Consider the following 25691-nt stretch of genomic DNA (forward strand, 5'->3'; position numbering starts at 1 on the left):
AACTTAAAATTGTTATTTACCATCAAAGGCTACACCATAAGAAACAATCCCCATAACTCTGATTAGAATTTTGACAGATTTATGCCCCTTTTACTGGCAAAGCTCTAATTCAGAGTCAAGCATTGAGAAAAGTCGAGTTTGCTGTCCTACGGAAAGCTCTTGTTAACATCTACACTGAATACCATCATTTCCAACATCTAGGTTTATTGAATACCATTTATAAAAATAAATGAGACAGCTCCTTTAACCTGATTTTGTTATCAGAATCTATCAATGTTGAGATGGTAATTAGTCTTTATATAAATGTACCTATAAATTGAACATTAAATACTAGAGTGACCTATTTATTGGACTGTGAGCCTTAAACATGCTTCTATCAGCAGTTTCAAGTGTCATTCAATCATCTACTTAAATTGTCACACTGCTACTTAATATCAAATCAATTGAAATAAAGTAAATTAAAAACCCATTTAAACGAGAGCTGTACTCTGGTGTTAAAGGCAGAAAGTTTTCTGAATTCCTCATCAGTATACAGTTCAGTCAAAATATTTTCTACAATGTAGAATTAAGCCCAATTTTTCAAAACTAGTAAGCAAATTAAAATTAATCAACATATAAATTCTCATATTGTAATTTTACATTATTCTGTTTTATAATATGGTCAAGTAAAATGTGCTTACTTTTGAGATATTTTCACATAACTATAAAGATCTGCAAAAGTCAAACTAATTTGACGATATTTATTATTTTACAAGTCCTTATTTTTTAATGTATAATTGGTATGATTCCAGATCTTGGGCAGATCTGTAGCATTACTTTTACCTAATCTAGGCAGATATATTACCCTATTACTTCTGATACCATATCTACAAGTTACTGGCAGCTGGTGGATGGCAGCCAACCATCCTGCAGTCTGCCTGGCTTACTAGTGGTGGATAAGGAACCTGTTGTATGCAAGTGACTGGCAAAAACTGGTGGATGGCAACCAACCTGCTGTCTGCAAGTAAATGGAAACTAGAAGTGGATAAGGAACCTACTGGCAAATAGAGATGGATTGTGACCAACCTGTTGCCTAGAAAAGGATAAAAAAAACCTGTTTTCTGGCAACAAGATGTGGATGGCAAACAACCTGCTGTATGCAAGTAACTAGCAACAAGATGTGGATGGCAAACAACCTGCTGTATGCAAGTAACTAGCAACAAGATGTGGAAGGCAAACAACCTGCTGTATGCAAGTAACTAGCAACAAGATGTGGGAGGCAAACAACCTGCTGTATGCAAGTAACTAGCAACAAGATGTGGAAAGGCAAACAACCTGCTGTATGCAAGTAACTAGCAACAAGATGTGGATGGCAAACAACCTGCTGTATGCAAGTAACTAGCAACAAGATGTGGATGGCAAACAACCTGCTGTATGCAAGTAACTGGCAACCAGAGGTGGATTATGAGCCAGTTATCTTCCTATGAATTTGACAGAAGTAGGCCAAACATTTAAGTTATTGACAGGAAACTGTTTCAATCACAATGCCAGTGTGACATTGACCTTTAACCTACTGATTCCCCCACCATACACACACACACCAAAAAAAGCACCTGCTGAACCCCAATCTACTGACCACAGTCTGATATTTTACCAGAATGTGACATGACTTAAAGTCATATCTATTTGTTCACAAAGGTATTCACCAATTTATAAAATGTCTAGACTACCTAGATACAAATGAATCTGCAGTGAAAAAGGTCAACTCCTTATCGCATTCCTTGGTCACCTTGCATTTGGTGCAGGTCAGTGGCTTTGATTAATGGCCTTAATCAATTTATTGTTTTAATATCTGGGGTACCTTTGCTCAACTAAAAGTGTATTAATATTAAAGTTTTGATGACCCAGATTCGAACTTGAGCTAAAGTTCATCAAGATTAACATTCTGGCAAAGTTTCATGAAGATACTTCATAAATGTGGCCTCTAGAGTGTTAACAAGCTTTTCCTTAGGTTTGACCTGGTGACCTAGTTTTTGACCCCAGATGACCCAATATCAAACTTGTTTAAGATTTTATTGAGGGTAACATTCTGACCAAGTTTCATTAAGATTGGGACCCCACATGACCCAGATTTGAACTTGACCTAAAGATCATCAAGATTAACATTCTGACTAAGTTTCATGAAGATACAGTCATAAATGTGGCCTCTACAGCGTTAACAAGCTTTTCCTTTGATTTGACCTGGTGACCTAGTTTTTGACCCCACCTGACCCAGATTTGAACATGACCTATAAATCATCAAGATTAACATTCTGACAAAGTTTCATTAAGATATGGTCATAAATGTGGCCTCTAGAGTGTTAACTAGCTTTTCCTTTGATTTGACCTGGTGACCTAGTTTTTGATTATCCAATATCAAACTCATTCAAGATTTTATTGAGGGTAACATTCTGACCAAGTTTCATTAAGATTGGGCAAAAATTGTGACCTCTAGAGTGTTAACTAACTTTTCCTTTGATTTGACCTGGTGACCTAGTTTTTAACCCCAGATGACCCAATATCGAAATCACCCAAGATTTTATTGAGGGTAACATTCTGACCAAGTTTCATTAAGATTGGGCCAAAATTGTGACCTCTAGAGTGTTAACAAGCTTTTCCTTTGATTTGACCCAGTGACCTAGTTTTTGACCCCAGACGACCCAATATCGAATTCATCCAAGATTTTATTAAGGGTAACATTCTAACCAAGTTTCATTAAGATTGGGCCAAAATTGTGACCTCTAGAGTGTTAACAAGCTTTTCATTTGATTTGACCTGGTGACCTACTTTTTAACCCCAGATAACCCAATATCGAACTTGTCCAAGATTTTGTTGAGGGTAACATTCTGACCAAGTTTCATTAAGATTGGGTCAAAATTGTGATCTCTAGAGTGTTAACAAGCTTTTCCTTTGATTTGACCCGGTGACCTAGTTTTTGACCCCAAATGACCCAATATCGAACTTGTCCAAGATTTTTATGAGGGTAACATTCTGACCAAATTTCATTAAGATTAGGCCAAAATTGTGACCTCGAGAGTGTTAACAGTCAAATTGTTGATGACGGACGGACCACTGACGATGGACGACTGACAACAGGGCGATCACAAAAGCTCACCTTGAGCACTTCGTGCTCAGGTGAGCTAAAAACTGCCCAAATTTTCTTGATTTTTAGAGGTATGGAATTGATTTAAATGCCTTTTCACTCTAGTGGTGGTCCAAAAGGTCTAAATTATTAGTGTCATTTCATAGGACACATTACTGACATATTACAGAATAAAACAAAAGTGCTGCTACTTTTATCTGATTTAATACTGACAGAAACCTTTGAGTACCGTAAAAACTGGAATATATGACGCAGCTTTTTTATGATTTTTTTCATTTTCTCAAAGGGGTGCGTCATATATACCAAGGTAGAGCTTCAAGCATTTTTTTCCAGCTTGAAAACCCTAAAATATCGGCGAAAATCGGACAATTTTGTCAACTGTCATGTGTTTACATTTTGGGCCGTGCTTTTTTAACCTCCTCTTGAAGAGCGTTTTTTTGGGCGGGTCTAAAAACACGTACGGAACAGAACCTCTGACGATATATGGTAAAGTTGATTTTATTTGTGAGTTTAGATTTTTTTGTATTTGTAAATTTAATTAATAAGTATCGTACATATCCAGAGCACTGGATAATGTGTCAGTTTAATAATTAGGCAAAATACAAAATTTCGTGGTTCTGGGTTGAAGGTGTTTGATCATTAAAATCATTAACTTTCAAGGATGCTCAAATAAATTGCAATTAAAACAGGTCATTTGTTATTTCTTTATTTCCAGCAAATTATTACTGATCAATACAGCAGCTCCTACATTGTTAAACAACACGCTAATTTGCCGTGATTTTCTTGTTTGATGTGCCCATAATTATGAGATGTTTGTTCGTATGTCTGTTAAAGTGTGCTAAGGTGTTGACAGCTTGAGAAAGTTCTCAAATACTTTAGAAAGAATTTGTCTGTCAGATATTGTCACTGTTGTCTGTAGCCGATTATGCAGCATTTGCGATTTTCACGAGAAATTGTTTTTACACATGCCGCTAATAGCCGATTTCGACTTTGTAAACAACGTTCTCGACTGATTTTTCGGTGCGTGATATATTCCAATGTAAGCATTTTTCCCAAGATTTTGATACAAGATCGGGGGTGCGTAATATACATGCTAGCGTAATATATTCGAGTTTTTACGGTATTATGTGATATGTTTCAAAATTTCGAAAAACCTGCACCCCTATCACCTTAACTTCATCTAGGGGAGATTACTATTACAATAACGGTTTTGCAAATTTATGTTTCCAAAACTGATCCTACTCCTGCTTGCCCTACCCAACCTTTCCTCCATATAAATGCCTTAAGAGCATATTTGGTTTTAAGGCCTTAAAAAAAAAAAAGAGAAGAAAAATAGCTTATTCTTGTTGAGTCTTGCATTTTTCTTGAGTCACTAGCAACATTTCAAAAGTTCCAGAATTAGCTGTCCAAACCTGACAGCGAAAGTAGGAAAATCAATGACACTTCATAACCATCCCCTAAATACTCTCTTTAAACATGGAAAGCAATCTTGTTTACAGAGTGATATTGTTGTGTGAACACGGTTTGTCAGTCCTAATCCTGTCCATATCACTTATATGAGAGCATTGGAAAGTAATCTATACATTAGGTAGTACAGAATTCTCCCTTTCCAGCAGTAGCATTCTAAACATATATTACCTTGTGAAATTCAACAGATATTAACTTGTCTGCTGACAGATTTCACTTCAAAAATGTCACCCTTTAACCCAAGGCATAACTTGATGCCAAGAAGTTTTCAGAGACAGTACATAGTCACATAAGTTTAGTGGAACTTTATTTGTTTTTTGAGATTTTTCACCAAGGAATCAAATTGTACTTTAGGAACATTCCATTGTTAGCTTTCTTTGTCAATATAAAACTGTTACCCTACATAAAACATTCATATCTATAAAGCTGATGTATAGAATATACTTATATTACAGTTCATATGAATGGTCCAAAGTAACTTACAACTTTTTTCCACTGACAGGGTGTTTTATATAACTTTTACAAACATTCAGTGTTCATAACATTATTTCAGAAATCTAAGAAATCTAGTACTTATCCCAAAGGTGTTTTATTAAGCAGACATTTTGTCCAGTCCTTCTGAAACTTTCTTGTGAGACAATAGATAAGGCATGCAGGGTACAGAACAAAATCCTTCGCAGACAAAATCCCTCTACTGATTTTTAATGAAGTGGATATGACCCTCCCCCACCCCACAACCTGTCTTTACAGGTAGGTGAAAAAAATCCTCCCATCAAAATTTTAAGGTGAGCGAAATCCCTCCCTTAAGAAATCAAGGATGACAGAACCATTCCATTACACTCGAAACCCTTTATAACGCTATTTGACATACTGCGGTATTCGGTATAACGCAGTATGCTCTTGGCTCCCGAATTTTCCAATACCAAAAAAAAATTTAAAAATTTAAAAATCGGCGCTTGAGAAAGTAATTTATTTTGATCATAACCAGTTATAAAACTACCTGTGTATCTTCACACCTTTTCCATGACAATTGTGACAAAAAATGAATAGTCGTCTGCTAGTTTACTTGTTTGCATAAGGCCTTTGTTAAACTTTGAATACATGTAGGTATGTGACACATAGGCAACCAGGACCATGTCAAAATTAGATTGTTGGCATAACACGTGTGTAAAATTGGTCAGTCAACTATCAAACCGTTTAAGTTTGCACCAATTAAGTGGACAACATGAAAAATTTAGTGAATAAAAAGTGAAAAGCATGCCCATTTTTGTAATAAAATGCAGCAGTTTTTCGTAATCATCCCATTCATACATTGGAACTAAGGAAGATTCGATACACAGAAAAGCCATATTGAGATTGATTCTTTAATCCATTTTCTATTTTAACAATTTTTAAAACTGTCTGCGTTTTTTCTCTTTCTTATATTTTTATTTATATTCCACGTGCTTAAAAATCCCACGCTATTGTAATTTCCATGACCGCACACTTCTCACACAGTTTACATGTTTATTTTCGGGATTTAGAATTTCAACTTTCTTTTAGAATCACGACGAAATGGAAGCTGACACAGCATTATAATCTTTTTTTCATATTCTCCAGTAGAATATATGGTAAATAAATGTCCCATTTATACGCATAGAATTTCTCATACAACATGAAGCAGCGTTCAAAATGCGTCTAATGCATTACAGGTGGATGGGGTATTGCATATACCGCATATACAGCCAACCTGCGTTATAAATTTAACCCCGCTAGATCCACGGGTCTCGAACCTTGGCCCACAACGACAGCGTTATAAAGGGGACCCAGTGTATTTTGAACTTCTTCTATTGTACTACAGAAAGTAATGCGTTCTACAACAAAACTGTACACAGTATTGTGCTCAACAGCATAAACTTACCTGTCATGAACAGGTCTCTCTCTGACATGGTGGTCTATGACTTCTACAACACAATCTTCATACTGCACATCTGTTCCAGTCAATACATTATGGTCCACCAGTGTGAGCTGCAATCTTTCCTCTGTGTACCATCTTCCAAAATCCACATGATCCTAGTCAACAATGAGATTTATCTATGATTTTATACAACATTGTAGTGCTGAAAGCAAACAATACAGCAACACTGTTCTGAAACAAGTTCTGCTGTAACCTTCTGTTCAAATGGTGACAACAGTAACAGACTAGAGACATTCTGTATCCAAGTTACATGATCTCTTTTCATTCGCCACAAATGCCATGGAATATTGCTGTACGTACCTTTCATAATGAAGATCATTTTTAATCTCTAGCTTTGTCATTTATTTCATACAACTATAAGATTAAATCATTCTTAATCAGTGACAATACTGAGTTAATATCAAGATGAAATGAAGACAGTGTAGCAGTTTGTTTCTCATTATATTGATTTGTTTTAACTGGTCTGTAACATAACTAAAAGCTTATTCAAAACATTTATGAGTCAGAGGAACGACCATCATTACAGAGGAAAAGTTATACTGTAAACCTCCAGGACACCACCAGTACTGGTATTGTATATGGAGGAACAACCACCACCACAGCAGGGAAGTTATACTGTAAACCTCCAGGACACCACCGGTACTGGTATCGTATATGGAGGAACAACCATCACCACAGCAGGGAAGTTAAACTGCAAACCTCCAGGACACCACCGGTACTGGTATCGTATATGGAGGAACAACCATCATCACAGCAGGGAGGTTATACTGCAAACCTCCAAACCTCCAGGACACCACCGGTACTGGTATCGTATATGGAGGAACAACCATCATCACAGCAGGGAGGTTATACTGCAAACCTCCAGGACACCACTGGTACTGGTATCGTATATGGAGGAACAACCATCACCGCAGCAGGGAGGTTATACTGTAAACCTCCAGGACACCACCAGTACTGGTATCGTATATGGAGGAACAACCATCATCACAGCAGGGAAGTTAAACTGCAAACCTCCAGGACACCACTGGTACTGGTATCGTATATGGAGGAACAACCATCATCACAGCAGGGAGGTTATACTGCAAACCTCCAAACCTCCAGGACACCACCGGTACTGGTATCGTATATGGAGGAACAACCATCATCACAGCAGGGAGGTTATACTGCAAACCTCCAGGACACCACCGGTACTGGTATCGTATATGGAGGAACAACCATCACCGCAGCAGGGAGGTTATACTGCAAACCTCCAGGACACCACCGGTACTGGTATCGTATATGGAGGAACAACCATCACCACAGCAGGGAGGCTACACTGTAAACCTCCAGGACACCACCGGTACTGGTATCGTATATGAGAGAGAACACCATCACACAGAGGAGGTTATACCGTAAACCTCCAGGACACCACCGGTACTGGTATCCTATATGGAGGAACAACCATCACCACAGCAGGGAGGTTATACCGTAAACCTCCAGGACACCACCAGTACTGGTATCGTATATGGAGGAACAACCATCACCACAGCAGGGAGGTTATACTGTAAACCTCCAGGACACCACCAGTACTGGTATCGTATATGGAGGAACAACCATCACCACAGCAGGGAGGTTATACTGTAAACCTCCAGGACACCACCAGTACTGGTATCGTATATGGAGGAACAACCATCACCACAGCAGAGAAGTTATACTGTAAACCTCCTGGACACCACCGGTACTGGTATCGTATATGGAGGAACAACCATCACCACAGCAGGGAAGTTATACTGTAAACCTCCTGGACACCACCGGTACTGGTATCTTATATGGAGGAACAACCATCACCACAGCAGGGAAGTTATACTGTAAACCTCCTGGACACCACCGGTACTGGTATCGTATATGGAGGAACAACCATCACCACAGCAGGGAAGTTATACTGTAAACCTCCTGGACACCACCGGTACTGGTATCGTATATGGAGGAACAACCATCACCACAGCAGGGAAGTTATACTGTAAACCACCGGGACACCACCAGTACTTGTATCGTATATGGAGGAACAACCATCACCACAGTAGGGAGGTTATACTGTAAACCTACAGGACACCACCAGTACTGATATCGTATATGGAGGAACAACCATCACCACAGCAGGGACGTTATACTGTAAACCTCCAGGACACCACCAGTACTTGTACTGTATATGGAGGAACAACCATCACCACAGCAGGGAGGTTATACTGTAAACCTCCAGGAAACCACCAGTACTGGTATTGTATATGGAGGAACAACCATCACCACAGCAGGGAAGTTAGACTGTAAACCTCTAGGACACCACCAGTATTGGTATCATATATGGAGGAACAACCATCACCACATCAGGGAAGTTAGACTGTAAACCTCTAGGACACCACCAGTACTTGTATTGTATATGGAGGAACAACCATCATCACAGCAGGGAGGTTATACTGTAAACCTCCAGGACACCATCAGTACTGGTATCGGATATGGAGGAACAACCATCACCATAGCAGGGAAGTTATACTGTAAACCTCCTGGACACTACCAGTACTGGTATCGTATATGGAGGAACAACCATCATCACAGCAGGGAGGTTATACTGTAAACCTCATGGACACCATCAGTACTGGTATCGTATATGGAGGAACACCCACCACCACAGCAGGGAGGTTATACTGTCACCCTCAAGGACACCACCAGTACTGCTATCGTATATGGAGGAACAACTATCACCATAGCAGGGAAGTTATACTGTAAACCTCCTGGACACTACCAGTACTGGTATCATATATGGAGGAACAACAATCACCATAGCAGGGAAGTTATACTGTAAACCTCCTGGACACTACCAAGTACTGGTATCGTATATGGAGGAACAACCATCACCATAGGAGGGAAGTTATACTGTAAACCTCCTGGACACCATCAGTACTGGTATCGTATATGGAGGAACAACCATCACCACAGCAGGGAGGTTATACTGTCACCCTCAAGGACACCACCAGTACTGGTATCGTATATGGAGGAACAACCATCACCACAGCAGGGAGGTTATACTGTCACCCTCAAGGACACCACCAGTACTGGTATCGTATATGGAGGAACAACCATCACCACAACAGGGAAGTTATACTGTCACCCTCATGGACACCACCAGTACTGCTATCGTATATGGAGGAACAACCATCACCACAGCTAGGAGATTATACTGTCACCCTCAAGGACACCACCAGTACTGGTATCGTATATGGAGGAACAACCATCACCACAGCAGGGAGGTTTACCGTCACCCTCATGGACACCACCAGTACTGCTATCGTATATGGAGGAACAACCATCACCACAGCTGGGAGATTATACTGTCACCCTCAAGGACACCACCAGTACTACTATCGTATATGGAGGAACAACCATCACCACAGCTGGGAGATTATACTGTCACCCTCAAGGACACCACCAGTACTGGTATCGTATATGGAGGAACAACCATTACAACAGCAGGGAAGTTATACTGTAAACCTCTTAGACACTACCAGTACTAGTATCATATATGGAGGAACAACAATCACTACAGCAGGGAAGTTATACTGTATACCTCCTGGACACCACCAGTACTGATATCGTATATGAAGGAATAACCACCAAGGCAAGAGGGAGGTAATACCGTCATCCTCATGGACACCACCAGTACTGGTATCATATATGGAGGAAGAACCATAACTACAGCAGGGAGGTTATACTCAGTGCTCCAGCTAGGATTTAAAAAGGCAGGGTGCTGGCACTGAAAAGGGACTTCAGGAGGTCGGTCTGGGCATCTCATCCCAGGAAAAAATTGTAACTGTACATGCTTCAGTGCATTTTAACATACTTTAGCATGAATTTGGACATAATTTAGGCATGGTATTTGCACACTTAGCATGGTAAAGGCAACTTGTCTTTTGAGGCTATGTTTGTCACTCTAATACATCTATTATTAACTAAAAATGCGCCTTGTATTTTACTTGACACTGTTATCAACTTGTAACATTTCTTTGTAATTGCATATGAATAACAATATGTATATGTTTAGCCTATTATACTTGTTACAATTTCAGTACAATCTCTCCATATACTTGTATTTATAAATTATACGTGCACATACAGAAGTAAAGTTTAAACTTCCACTTAAATAAATGAAATTAGGCAAAGTTTAACTTACAACAGTCTAAAAGCAAGTTTAGCACTCATAGAACGTATTCCGGTATCCAAATTTTATATCCGGTATGGTTACACTTTTCTAATGTCAAGATTTAAACATATTTTTGAAAACATATTATGATGCAAAGACAGTTATAACAGCATTTAACTGTATCATACATTAAGGTACCCTGTCATTCCCATTTATTAAACTAAAATTTCAAAGAAATCTCGTGAAAATCGCAATTTCACACAGCAGACGACAGCCTACTTTTGATTTAAAACTGTAAACGATAAAATCAAATATTTCCATCTAAATTGATTGTGATCGATTTTATTAATTAGATTTAAAGTCTGTTGTCTGGACTTAAGTTTCAGTTATGTATAAAGGATATTTAACTGTGTTACGAAAACGAAAGTACAATTTGACAAGGGCGCGAAAATAATAATGTTTCAGACTGTTTGCAACTGTTTAACACTAGATTCAGTCATTTTAATACTGGTGGAGCAGTCTAAAATATCACGGTCTGCCTCTATACTGTATACCTCCTGGACACCACCAGTACTGATATCGTATATGAAGGAATAACCACCAAGGCAAGAGGGAGGTAATACCGTCATCCTCATGGACACCACCAGTACTGGTATCATATATGGAGGAAGAACCATAACTACAGCAGGGAGGTTATACTCAGTGCTCCAGCTAGGATTTAAAAAGGGCAGGGTGCTGGCACTGAAAAGGGCACTTTCAGGAGGGTCGGTCTGGGGGCATGCTCTCCCAGGAAAAAAATTGTAACTAGTACATGCATTCAGTGCATTTTAACATACTTTAGGCATGGAATTTGGCATAATTTAGGCATGGTATTTGGCACACTTTAGGCATGGTATAAGGCAAACTTTGTCTTTTGAGGCTATGTTTGTCATCTCTAATACATCTATTTATTAACTAAAAATGCTGCTGCTTGTATTTTACTTGACACTGATTATCAACTTGTAACATTTCTTTGTAATTGCATATTGAATAACAATATGTATATGTTTAGACCTATTCTACTTGTTACAATTTCAGTACACATCTTCTCCATATACTTGATATTTATAAATTTATACGTGCAACATACAGAAGATAAAGTTTAAACTTCCACTTAAATAAATGAAATTAGGCAAAGTTTTTAACTTACAACAGTCTAAAAGCAAGTTTAGCACTCTATAGAACGTATTCCGGGTATCCAAAATTTTATATCCGGGTATGGTTACACTTTTCTAATGTCAAGTTTAAACAATATTTTTGAAAACATATTATGATGCAAAGACAGTTTAACAGCATTTAACTGTATCATACATTAAAGTGTACCCTGTCATTACATTTTATTAAACTAATTTCAAAGAAATCTTCGTGAAAAATCGGCAATTTCACACAGCAGACGACAGCCTACTTTTGATTTTAAAACTTGTAAAACGATAAAATCAAAATATTTTCCTATCTAAATTTGATTGTGATCGATTTTTATTAATTAGATTTAAATGTCTGTTGTCTGGACTTAAGTTTCAGTTATGTATAAAGGATATTTACGACTGTGTTACCGAAAACGAAAGTACAATTTGACAGGTGGCGCGAAAATAATAATGTTTTCAGACTGGTTTGCAAACTGTGTTAACACTAAGATTCAGTCATTTTAATACTGGTGGAGCAGTCTAAAATATCACGGTCTGCCTCGGGCACGATTACAGCAGGTAATTGTTTAATTGTTTGCTAATTACGTCAATGCCCCCTGGCGTGTATCACTCGATAAAAAGGGGGCAATAAAGCAGTTTATTATAATCACTGAGGCAAAAAAGGTAAGTTTGGCTAAAAAAGGAAATGAATGGTTGTAAAACGGGCAGGTGCCTGGCAGGGCAACAGGGCGGAACGAATTTCGGAATGGGCGATGCGCCCTGCTGTAAATAGCTAGCTGGAGCACTGTATACTGTTACCCACATGGACACCACCAATACTGGTATCGTATATGGTGGAAGATCCATCACAACAGCAGGGAGGTTATACTGTCACCAACTGGACACAACCAGTACTGGTGTCATACCCTGAAATCCCGAAATTAAGCCACGGCTTATTTTAAATTTTCGTAAGGATTTTGTGGCTTATTATCGAGACCGGCTTATTTATGAGTCTGGCGAACTTTTGAGTACATATATTCAGCAACGGTTTAAAAACCGGCGTATTTTTGAGTACCGAAAGACTGAAGATATGAACTTCATATAGTTTGCTTTTTAGTCAAATCATCGACGTCGATAAATACTTATACTTCTGACATACCAGTTTTGTTAGAATTTATTACAATTTCTTAATGAAAATTATCCAATGCTAACAGATAATTACCCATTAGATAGTTTTGTCTGGCCTAACAAACAAATACACATATGATTTAATCGGCCAACGAGTATGAATAACTTACACAATAGGTGATAAACACTGCATTGTGTTATAAAGACCGGTCACTTTAATTAGTAGAATTACTGACGTGACAAGAAGTGTTTGAGACAGAATTTTTTTATTTTATTTTTTTATTTTTTTTTTTGGCTTTTAAAGTTTTAATTTGTCCATGATTTTAAATATCAGCACAACTTACATTGTTTTAGGTGTTTTTATTCTAAAGTATGTTTTATTGCTATTACGTGTGGAAATAAATCTGCTGAGTACACGTTCAACTTGGTAACTTTTGCTATCTCATATGGTGTCCTAACAAAGTCATTGATATCATTACTGGTACAAAAAACAGGATGGCTTATTTTTGGGTGCGGCTTATTTATGAACCCTTTTTGCCTGTAGTGAAATGGTGGCTTATTTTCGAGACCGGCTTATTTTCAAAACCGGTTTATTTTCGGGATTTCAGGGTATTATGAAGACCATCATCAAAACAGAAAGGTTCACTGTCACACTCTTGGACACCACCTCTACTTTTGATGTTTGTGGAGGGACAACTATCACTACAGCAGAAAGGTTAGACTGTAAACCTCCTGGACAAAACCAGTACTGGTGCCATACAAAACAAAATCACCACAGCAGGCTAATTTGGTTTTTATTTCTTTGATATGATAGTACCAGTAATACACTTTTGTTAAAAAGTTTTTCAATTATGTTATTACTTCTAGATTACATTCCACGCTAACAATTTACTGAACACTTCTCTAAATGAATACGAGGTAGGGAACTTTTGACATACTGCTTTCTATGAATGTTCTCTCTGTCATATCTTGAAGAGGAGCAGTTGTCTTCCTACATACCCGTCTGAGCTAATGCTGCATCCTAACTGACTTCTAACATAATCTGTTTGTAACTCTTACAAAAGTGTCTTCTTACCTTGAACAGCAGACTTCTAGGTTGAATGTTGAGCTTGTTGAAGAAATGGGTTGTCTCCATACGTAACCGGAAATGGGTCTCCGGTATGTTCACCACAGGTATTGTAATTGTGTTTTCTTCTTTGTTTTTCTGAAATGAAAATGGTTTGTAGTTCATGTGAAAAGCTCTAAAAATAGGGTCTGTAAGTTGTTTACATTTCTTCTAAAAGCTAAAATTGGCTGAAAACACTAAATGAAGGCTGCACATTTACTTAGAGGTAATACAGTAGTAAATGAATTTGACTATATGTTCTATATTAACTTAACAATCTTCTGAGAGCTGTAACACATAGCCAGGTCCATCTAAAAACAAGAGCTCCGCCAAGCGAGGCAATATACGCTTGAAGAGTTATATCAGAGGAGGAATTGAGCAAACTTTAACACCTAAATATTGGAGGTACCATCCATGTTGTACCACAGAAAAGTGGTCTCGGTTTTTTCCTACGGCCAATAATAAAAAGGTTACAAAATACAAAATAAGCTATTTATAGTAACATATAGGGAAGTAATTCAATAACAAGAGCTGTCGCAGGACAGCAACGCTCAACTATTCAACAGCCCTGTCGAAAAAGGGGCATAATATAGTAAAAAAGCAAAATAGGGTTATGGAACCTGCATAGTGCTTATCAGCTCGTGACAGTGGACAAGTGTGTGAAGTTTCAATCCATTCAAACCAGTAGACCCATCAACTCCTTGTACATACAGTTTGAAGGAAATAGGCGTATGTAACAGCTGACACTGTGGAATCTAACCAGTATACCCATCAACTCCTTGTACTTACAGTATGAAGGAAATAGGCGTATGTAACAGCTGACACTGTGGAATCTAACCAGTATATCCATCAACTTGTACTTACAGTATGAAGGAAATAGGCGTATGTAACAGCTGACACTGTGGAATCTAACCAGTATACCCATCAACTCCTTGTACTAACAGTATGAAGGAAATAGGCGTATGTAACAGCTGACACTGTGGAATGTAACTGGTATATCCATCAACTCCTTGTACTTACAGTATGAAGGAAATAGGCGTGTGTAACAGAGCTGACACTGTGGAATCTAACTAGTATACTCATAAACTCCTTGTACTTACAGTATGAAGGAAACAGGCATATGTAACAGCTGACACTGTGGAATCTAACCAGTATACCCATCGACTCCTTGTACTTACAGTATGAAGGAAATAGGCGTATATAACAGCTGACACTGTGGAATCTAATCAGTATACCCATCAACTCCATGTACTTACAGTAGGAAGGAAATAGGCGTATGTAACAGCTGACACTGTAGGATCTAACCAGTATACCTATCAACTCCTGGTACTTACTGTATGAAAGAAATAGGCATATGTGAGGGCTGACACTGTGGAATTAACCAGTATACCCATCAACTCCTTGTACTTACAGTATGAAGGAAATAGGTGCATGAGACAGCTGACGCTGTGGAATCTAACCAGTATACCCATCACCTCCTTGTACTAACAGTATGAAGGAAATAGGCGTATGTAATAGCTGACACTGTAGAAGCTAACCAGTATACCCATCACCTCCTTGTACTTACAGTATGAAGGAAATAGGCGTATGTAATAGCTGACACTGTAGAAGCTAACCAGTATACCCATCAACTCCTTGTACATACAGTATGAAGGAAATAGGTGCATGAGACAGCTGACACTGTGGAATCTAACCAATATATCCATCAACCCTTTGTACTTACAGTATGAAGGAAATAGGCATATGTAACAGCTGACACTGTAGAATCTAACCAGTATACCTATCAACTCCTTGTACTTACAGTATGAAGGAAATAGGCGTATGTAACAGCTGACACTGGAATCTAACTAGTATATTCATCAACTCCTTGTACTTACAGTATGAAGGAAATAGGCATATGTAATAGCTGACACTGTGGAATCTAGGTCACAGGCTTCATTCCCTATCACAACATGAATTTTTGTACCACTAAGTTGGTCTCCCTCAAGCTGAAAAATATAAGGGAAATTGTTCTATTCCTAAATTATTTCATGCAATTTTAAACACTCTGTTTGTGCAAGGACTAATAGCTGAAGAACTTCAACAGTCAGATATGTCACTTTCTGTGCATACAAACACTGAATTCAAGATGCTAAAGATTTCTGGATAAATAAAAGCAGTCTATGGATAAACAAAAGCAGCCTAAGAATGGGATTTTATCCAAAAACAAGAATCTACCAAGTGTTATCTTAAACTAAGGGTGATCTATATAACCAAAACTCAATTGGTTATTTTTTCACTATCAAATGTGTCATTCATGGATGTAAAATTTTGTCTATGATTCTACAAGGTACACTATACCTGTACCTGAAATATGGTCTGCAAGGATGTCTTTGTGCCCGACCAAGAGGTCTATGATTCTCCAAGGTACACTATACCTGAAATACAGCCTGCAAGGATATCTTGTGCCCTATCAAGAGGTCTATGATTCTACAAGGTACACTATACATTTACCTGAAATATGGCCTGCAAGGGTGTCTTGTGCCCTTCAGAAGGTCTATGATTCTACAAGGTACACTATACCTGAAATATGGCCTGCATGGGTGTCTTGTGCCATACAGAAGGTCTATGATTCTACAAGGTACACTATACATGTACCTGAAATACGGCCTGCAAGGGTGTCTTGTGCCCTACAGAAGGTCTATGATTCTACAAGGTACACTATACCTGAAATATGGCCTGCAAGGGTGTCTTGTGCCATACAGAAGGTCTATGATTCTACATGGTACACTATACCTGAAATATGGCCTGCATGGGTATCTTGTGCCATACAGAACGTCTATGATTCTACAAGGTACACTATACATGTACCTGAAATATGGCCTGCACGGGTGTCTTGTGCCCTACAGAAGGTCTACGATTCTACAAGGTACACTATACATGTACCTGAAATACGGCCTGCAAGGGTGTCTTGTGCCCTACAGAAGGTCTACGATTCTACAAGGTACACTATACATGTACCTGAAATATGGCCTGCAAGAGTGTCTTGTGCCCTACAGAAGGTCTACGATTCTACAAGGTACACTATACATGTACCTGAAATACGGCCTGAGGGTGTCTTGTGCCCTACAGAAGGTCTATGATTCTACAAGGTACACTATACATGTACCTGAAATACGGCCTGCATGGGTGTCTTGTGCCCTACAGAAGGTCTATGATTCTACAAGGTACACTATATATGCACCTGAAATACGGCCTGCATGGGTGTCTTTTGCCCTATAGAAGGTCTATGATTCTACAAGGTACACTATACATGTACCTGAAATATGGCCTGCAAGAGAGTCTTGTGCCCTACAGAAGGTCTACGATTCTACAAAGTACACTACACATGTACCTGAAATACGGCCTGCAAGGGTGTCTTGTGCCATACAGAAGGTCTATGATTCTACAAGGTACACTATACCTGAAATATAGCCTGCATGGGTGTCTTGTGCCCTACAGAATGTCTATGATTCTACAAGGTACACTATATATGCACCTGAAATACGGCCTGCATGGGTGTCTTGTGCCCTACAGAACGTCTATGATTCTACAAGGTACACTATATATGCACCTGAAATACGGCCTGCTCAGATGTCTTTTGCCCTACAGAAGGTCTATGATTCTACAAGGTACACTATACATGTACCTGAAATATGGCCTGCTCGGGTGTCTTGTGAGCTAAAATAGGTCTATGATGCTACAAGGTACACTATACATGTACCTGAAATACGGCCTGCTCGGATGTCTTGTGCCCTACAGAAGGTCTATGATTCTACAAGGTACACTATACATGTACCTGAAATACGGCCTGCTCGGATGTCTTGTGCCCTACAGAAGGTCTATGATTCTACAAGGTACACTATACGTGTACCTGAAATATGGCCTGCACGGATGTCTTGTGGGCTAAAAAAGGTCTATGATTCTACAAGGTACACTATACATGCACCTGAAATATGGCAAGGGTGTCTTATGTTTTCCTCCATCATGAAAATCTTGACATTTGTCACTTTAACCTCAACAAAATGTTCTCTTAAAATCAATGTTCAATATACTGAATGACAATTCTAAAATAAGTAACATACCAGAGTTGTCTTTACTTGTGACAAAAACTCATCCATATTGCCACAATTGGTTTGCCTACATTGAAATTTCTGTTACACCTGAAACAGACAGAGATGTTAGTGAAGACAGCATGATTGACAATTTAGATGCTTGACAGTCAAATATCTAAGGAAACCAGAGCTAACACTGATGTTGGTGATAACTGAGGGAGTAAGTGTAAAATGGCCATACTTTATGATAAGTGTAAAACAAACATACTTCACAGAATATTTCTGCAAAAGTATTAAATGCACCTTGTGTCACATGATGTGGGTGATGATAAGGGTCTGAAGCAAATACATTTAGTAATAACTAAGGTAGAGTCCAAACGCATAAAGATTTAACCTGAAATTCAAAGTAAAAAGGGGCATAATTCATGAAATATTTGAGCCAGAATTACAGACCTTGTGCCATATGGTGTCTGTGATGATATATGACAACTACTTTAAGTTAAAGTTAAATCCATAGTAAAAAACATACAGTGGAAGTGCATTAAAGCTAAAAACTGAAATTTAATAGGGCACAACTGAGGAAGCTGAAGTTACTACTGTAGTTTTAATAACTCCAGTGCAGTTGACAATATTGCACAGTAGTTTAAGTCTGAGTCAAATAACAGAGGCAGGCTGAAAGTGAATCCGACCATTAACTGAGTATAAAAGGGACACATTTCAGGGAATATTTTTGCAAGTGTAATGCACCATCTGTCATATCATGTGGTTAATAACTAAAATTATAGCCTTTGTCATCTGATGAGGGAACTATTTCAAATTTGAACAAGGCAGTCTGAAAGACAGCTAAATCCCCCACCACTGTTATGGATTGTGAAAGGGTAAACCTTTGACCTTGAACTGTGACACTGACCTTGAACTGACATGACTGACTTATGAATTCTGCATATCATCCAAATGAGGTGATCATTTGACCAAAGTTTCATGAAAATCCTTCAAGGGGTTTAGGAGATACAGAGCTCAAACCTTTGACCTTGAGTTGTGACCATGACCTTGAGTTGACATAGCTGAATCCTGAGTTCTTGATGTGGTAATCATTTGACCGAAGTTTAATGAAAATCCTTCAAGGGGTTTAGGAGATACAGAGTGGACACAAAATGGAAGGCTCAAACCTTTGTGACCTTGACCTTGAGCCAGCATGGCTTACTCATGGGTTCTGCACCTCGTCTTGATGAGGTGATCATTTGACCCATGTTTCATGAAAATCCTTCAAGGAGTTTCCGAGATACAGAGCGGACACAAAATGGAAGGCTCAAAAGTTTGTTCCTGAGTTGTGACCTTGACCTTGAGCCGGAATCCCCTGTATCATAAGATTATTTCCCTTACATCATATGATGTGAGTGATGATGTGTAAAAACTATTTTAAGACCAAATAAAATCTCTGCTGTAACAAGAGCTGTCTGATGATAGCGCGCTCGACTTTTCTCAGTGCTTGACTCTGAATTAGAGCTTTGCCAGTAATAACTTTATAAAATGTGAAACATTCTAAGTTAAGAAGGGGCATAACCCTGTCAAATTTCAAATCAGAGTTATGGGGATTGTTTCTCCAGGTATAGACTTTGATAACTATTATACGGTAAGTTTCAAGTCAAAAGCTTTGATAATAATTAATAGCAGAGATATTGAACTTTATTAAAAACTTTAACAAAAAAATTCTAAATTAAAAACGGGCATAACTCAGAGTTAAACAAGAGCTCGTCAAACACGAAATGCCCCCCTTGATGCATTCAGTAATTGCACAAGGAACAGAAATTATATGCTCACTGTAAACAAAAGTTCTACTGTTCTGGTTCAACCTGACCTTGACCTTTAACCTATTGACCTAAAAATCAATAGGGGTCATCTGCTGGTCATGATCAACCTCCCTTTTAAGTTTCGTGATCCTAGGCACAAGCATTTTCAAGGTATTGTCCGGAAAGGGTTTAACTGTTCCGGGTCAATGTGACCTTCAGCTTTGGCCTACTGACCTCAAAATCTACAGGGGTCATCTACTGGTCATGACTAACCTCCCTATCAAGTTTCAAGATCCCAGGCCCAAGTGTTCTCAAGTTATTGTCTGGAAAAGGTTTAAATGTTCTGGGTCACTGTAACCTTGACCTTTGACCTACTGACCTCAAAATCTATAGGGGTCATCTGCTGGTCTTGATAAACCTCTCTATCATCTTTCATGACCCTTGGTCTAAGCGTTCTCATCCAGAAGCCGTTTAACTGTTCCTGGCCAATCTGCTGGTCATGACCAATCTCCCTATCAATTTTCCTGATCCTAGGCCCAAGTGTTCTTGAGTTATCGCCTGGAAACCATTTTACTGTTCCTGGTCACTGTGACCTTGACCATTGACCTACTGATCTCAAAATCAATAGGGGTCATCTGCTGGTCATGACCAACCTCCCTATCAACTTTCATGATCCATCATCTGGAAACCGTTTAACTGTTCAGGGTCACTGTGACCTTAACTTTTGACATACTGACCTCGAAACCAATAGAGGTCATCTGCTGGTCATGAACAACCTCCCTATCAACTTTCATGATCCTAGGCCCAAGCGTTATTGAGTTATCATCTGAAAACCGTTTAACTGTTCAGGGTCACTGTGACCTTGACCTTTGACATACTAACCTCAAAATCGATAGGGGTCATCTGCAGGTGATGATCAACCTTCCTATCAACTTTCATGATCCTAGGCCCAAGCGTTCTTGAGTTATCATCCGTAAACGAATTGGTCTACATTCCGACCGACCGACATCTGCAAAACAATGTACCCCTCCTTCTTCGAAGGGGGGCATAAAAATCAGAGTTATAAGGATTGCTTCTCCTGGCATATACTCTGATAGTAAATTTATAACTGTTTTAAGTTTCAAGTCAATAGCTTTGATAGTAACAGAGATATCTGACTTTATCAAAAACTTTAACCAACAGCGATGCCGACGCTGAAGCCAACGCTGGGGCAAGTGCAATAGGTCTACTTTTTCTTCCAAAAGTTGAGCTTATAACAGAGATATAAAGAAATGCATCAAAACTAATCTAAAACTCTAAGTAAAAAGGGGACATAAATCATGAAAAATTGGTGCAAAAATTTGAATCTTGTGTCATATGATGTGCATGTTGATGTGGAACAACTACCTCATCTTTGAATCAAATTCATCCAGAGATAGAGTGAAAATGGGGAATAATTTATAAAATAGTAGTGTACAAGTTAAAGTCCTTGTGTCATATGATGTGGGTAATGATGAGGAATAACTGTTTTAAGTTTGAAGAAAATACATAGAGTAATAACAGAGGTATAGTTTAAACCAAGGTGTGGAAGCAGACAGGGAACTCAGTGCCACAGCAACAATGATTTATGCAAAAATTATCAAATAATCTCCAAAATTACGAATTTTCTGGTTATCTATACCTATGCATGTTTTACGGCGTCTACACAGTAAGATGTACAAGCAATAAAACCAATAACTTCACATGACTGTGTACTGTGATTTGGTCCTTTGAAGTTTTGATGGTTGGCAGTCACAAGTATAAAACAATCTGATGTTAAATTATTTTGAACACTGCCAGTACTGGGCTATTTAGTTTCTATCATGAATGTTAATGTTAAATTTACTGTTGGTAAGTCTATCAAGTATTTAATGAGTTTTTTTCTTTTACTCTCTGACAGTATTGGTAGGAATTAAGGGGAGGGGGTACCTAGAGGCTAGACCCCCTGCTCCTACGACTACGTTTGACAGTATTAAACAGGTCCCAGAAAAGTCACAAATTAGCTATGTAGCTAAACCTAACTATATATAGCTAGAAGTAGCTATAAAACCAATAACAATAATGCAAAATAACCCAAAATCAAATGCAAAATGGTCATAATTGCATTCAAATGGTTTATAAGATGCAAGACAATAGGCAGTGGCTAGGATTATGGTACAACTCTAGGATTACGGAAGTTCCGTATTCCTATATAAACAACCCTATGAGGATAGGCTAGGATTATGGAAGTATTTAAGAGGCATCCATTATATGTTAAGACATGCATAAATGATGTTGTAAACTTACTTATTTCACTTAAAATAGTGATTTTTCATGCCTGCATGCCATATATTTTGTGTTATCGATATCCATCATTTTGGGTTAATGTAATCTTAATGTAATTTTAATACGATATATTAATGGCGGCAACTTGGCTACATCCGGGCCACACCACAAAGAGGTGCTCAGTTCATGGCCCATTTTTTCTTTTTAATTTCCATAAAAAATAATCGTTTTTTTTTTTAAATTGTTGTAATTTTGTTTTTTGTAAATAGAGTATGTTATTATTTCATATTCATGATTTTGCATTTTTTACTTTTATTTTTCATTGTTTCTTCTCTATTTTTTCTTTTCTCTTTCTTTTTTTTCTTTCTTTTGTTCTTTTATTATTTAATTATTTTTTTCATTTCTTTTTACTATAGTTTATTTGTAGTCGCTGCCATAAATATATTGTTCAATATATCGTTTAGGATTATACTAATCCAAAATGGCGGATCGATAACACAAAATAATAAGGCAGGCATGAAAAATCGCTATTTTAAGTTAAACTAGAGATGCTTTTGAGAAAAGCGCATGTCTCCCACAACTGCCCCTATGAAAAATGTCTAGTGTCCCTAGATGGTTTAGATGAGTGGATCCAATTAGATGGTCTGGATGAGTGGATCCAATCAGTAATTCAAGGGCCATAAATCAGAAGTGCCTGGGCGGATTTGGCTAATTATCGAACTTGGCTAAGGTCTTATGGCCAAACACATTTTGTTCAAGTTTTGTGAAGATCGGATGAGAAATGTTCGACTTAAAGAGCGGACAAGAGTAAAAAGGCCGATTTTTCGATAATTCAAGGGCTGTAACTACAAAATGCCTGGACTGATTTGGCTAGTTATCGAACTTGGCTGTGGTCTCATAGTCAAACACATTTTGTTCAAGTTTGGTGAAGACTGCATGAGAAATGTTTGAATTCCCGTCCCTAGATTTGCCACCTAATGCCACTCTTTGCCACTTATTTCCATGAAGAAAGGGTGGCAGTTGGTGGAAATAGGTGGCATTAGTTGGCGTTTGGTGTAATTCAGCTCTTTTTTCACCTAAGTGGTAAATTTGCCACCAAAAGCCACTTTATTTTGGCAGCATTTAGGTGGCATTAGGTGTAAATTTGAACATAATTTTTCTTTATGGTGGTAGAAAGGTGTAAATTGGTGGAAAGTAGAACATAGTTTTTTTTCATGGTGGAAATCGAGTGGCGTTTAGTGGAAAATAGGGACTTAGCAAATTTTCTTGGTGGCGAATAGGTGGAAAAAAAACTTAGAAATTTTTGTGATGTTTAATTTAAAAGAGAACTGTAAGACATTGGATTACCCTGTACAAAAATCTTCACATGGACTCAGGTTGGAATCAAGGTATAATGGACACTAAACTTCAAACTTCAGGCCTAATTGACACGGAACCTGACTTTGCTAAAACTGCACATTGACAACAGCTCGTAGAACACAAAATGCTCCCCATCCCCACTTGATGTATTCAGTAACTGTACAAGAACAAAAATCATTTGGTCACTGTGCACTGGATGTTTGATGTACTACCTTTAAATCAATAATTATGGGCCATTTACCAGTCATAAGTGACTTCTGTATCAAATGTGATCTTAGACCAAAGCATTCTCTAGTTATTGGGCAAAAAAACGTTCTAGTGTTCTGGGTCAATGTGACCTAGACCTTTGACCATTGACTGACCTCAAAATCAGTAGGGGTCCTTTGCAGGTCATGATCAACCTCCCTATGTAGTTTCATGATCCTAGGTCAAAGAGTTCTCAAACTAACATCCGGAAACAGCTTAACTGTTCCAGTTCACTGTGACCTTGATCTTTGACCTACTGAACTAAAAATCTATAGGAGTTATCTGCTAGCTATGTTCAACCTTCCCATTCACTTTCATGATCCTAGGCTCAAGAGTATTAGAGTTATCATCTGGAAACTGTTTAACTGTTCCAGGTCGCTGTGATTTTGACCTTTGACCTACTGGCCTCCAAGTCAATATGGGTCACTGCTGGTCATGACCAACCTATATATAAAGTTTCATGATCTTAGGCCAAAGCATTCTTGAGTTATCATCCGGAAACCAATTGGTCAACATACCAAATGACCGACAGACTGACCAACATCTGCAAAACAGCCTATACCCAGGTTCCTTCATCAAAGGGTTTCATTAAAATGAGAGTAAGTCTATGCTGACTCTAGCTGGACAAAAATAATATTCAGAATGGTATACAGAAAAATTGAATTTTCGTTCTTTTGTGAGACAGAATATTTATTGCTTATTATAGCTTTGCATTCTATGCAATGAAAGACAGAAAAAGGTGGAAAATAGGTGGCAACTAGTGGACATTGGCTGTACTAGCTGAATCTGAAAAGATCATTTTGAAATGTGTCTGCAGTGTATTATTTCTGCATGAGTGAAAGTTGGTTAAAGATAAGATTAATGATAGATCAAGTTACAAGCTCCCACACAAATGTATAGAAGCAACCCCAGGTGGAATTTGGGTCAGTTAAGATTTATATATGCAGGCAAACATCAGGTCAGATGCAAAGAAATAGTTCTTGCCTATTCTCTTCATTAACTGAAAAAAAAGTGTTTATAAAAAGGATGTTTTTACAATAGCTTTTCAACATAAGGATTTGACACCTTCTTTAGCTGACCAAGAAAGTGTATGTGTGGAATCAATTTATCTGTGTAGTAATACCAAATTTTGAAATCTGGCATTTGGTGAGTCAGCCTGGGAGAAACTGGAAACACATTGTGAGAGGTAATAATATTATACTGTTTATTTATTTTTTTTAATTATTACCGTCTTTAACATTGTCTTAATTACTTACTCTTAACAAATACTTGAATTTGAAACAACATTTACCAAACTGCTTTGAATTAAAGTCAACACATCTCCTTTTATGTCTTAGAGATAAACCCCAGATATATTTTCTGGAATATAGCTCAATCTGATGACATGTTTATAACACTGTTTGTAAAATTGTATCATTTTGTAATTATTTACATTATTGATTAGCACTTGGGATACAATATGTACTTTAAACTGTTCATACCAGGTACCTTCTGTGAAAAAAGTGCAACTTTCTGACATGATATGCCTGCCTGACGGTATATCCCTGAGCAGCATACAGCTTATTACTGCATAAAAGAAACATTATCAAGATAATTTTGAATCAGGTAAATATTATATGTTTTTATAAAAGCTAATATTAAATAACCCTTAATTTTTAAAGAAATACACCAATTAATAGAAATTCCTGGCATATTATATGATAAATATTAATTATAAATGTGATGAAAAACCCAAGTGTCAAAGGCGGAGGGATATTATTTTTGGTGTTGTCCTTTCTTTTTTATCTGTCCATCGGATTAACTGAAAATGCTTGTAATTGGAAAA

At 37.9% G+C, this 25691-nt stretch overlaps 1 protein-coding gene across 4 annotated transcripts in view; it reads right to left on the bottom strand.

The window, feature by feature from the left end:
• Nucleotides 1-18316, bottom strand: part of LOC123542835 (uncharacterized) — a 220215-nt gene extending 201899 nt beyond the window's left edge. For all 4 annotated transcript variants that reach the window (XR_008368678.1, XM_053531771.1, XM_053531770.1 and 1 more), the window contains exons 1-4: nucleotides 18219-18316; nucleotides 15993-16103; nucleotides 14086-14214; nucleotides 6489-6640 (exon numbers count right to left, since the gene is read on the bottom strand). Coding sequence is in view for 3 of the 4 variants with exons in the window: in XM_053531771.1 (XP_053387746.1) it covers nucleotides 6489-6640; nucleotides 14086-14214; nucleotides 15993-16103; nucleotides 18219-18254 (428 nt within the window). In the remaining variant the exon portion in view is untranslated. The remainder of the gene's footprint in view (nucleotides 1-6488; nucleotides 6641-14085; nucleotides 14215-15992; nucleotides 16104-18218) is intronic.
• Nucleotides 18317-25691: the final 7375 nt, after the last annotated feature.

Source organism: Mercenaria mercenaria, chromosome 19 (assembly GCF_021730395.1).
Source record: "Mercenaria mercenaria strain notata chromosome 19, MADL_Memer_1, whole genome shotgun sequence".
NCBI classification, from domain to species: domain Eukaryota; kingdom Metazoa; phylum Mollusca; class Bivalvia; order Venerida; family Veneridae; genus Mercenaria; species Mercenaria mercenaria.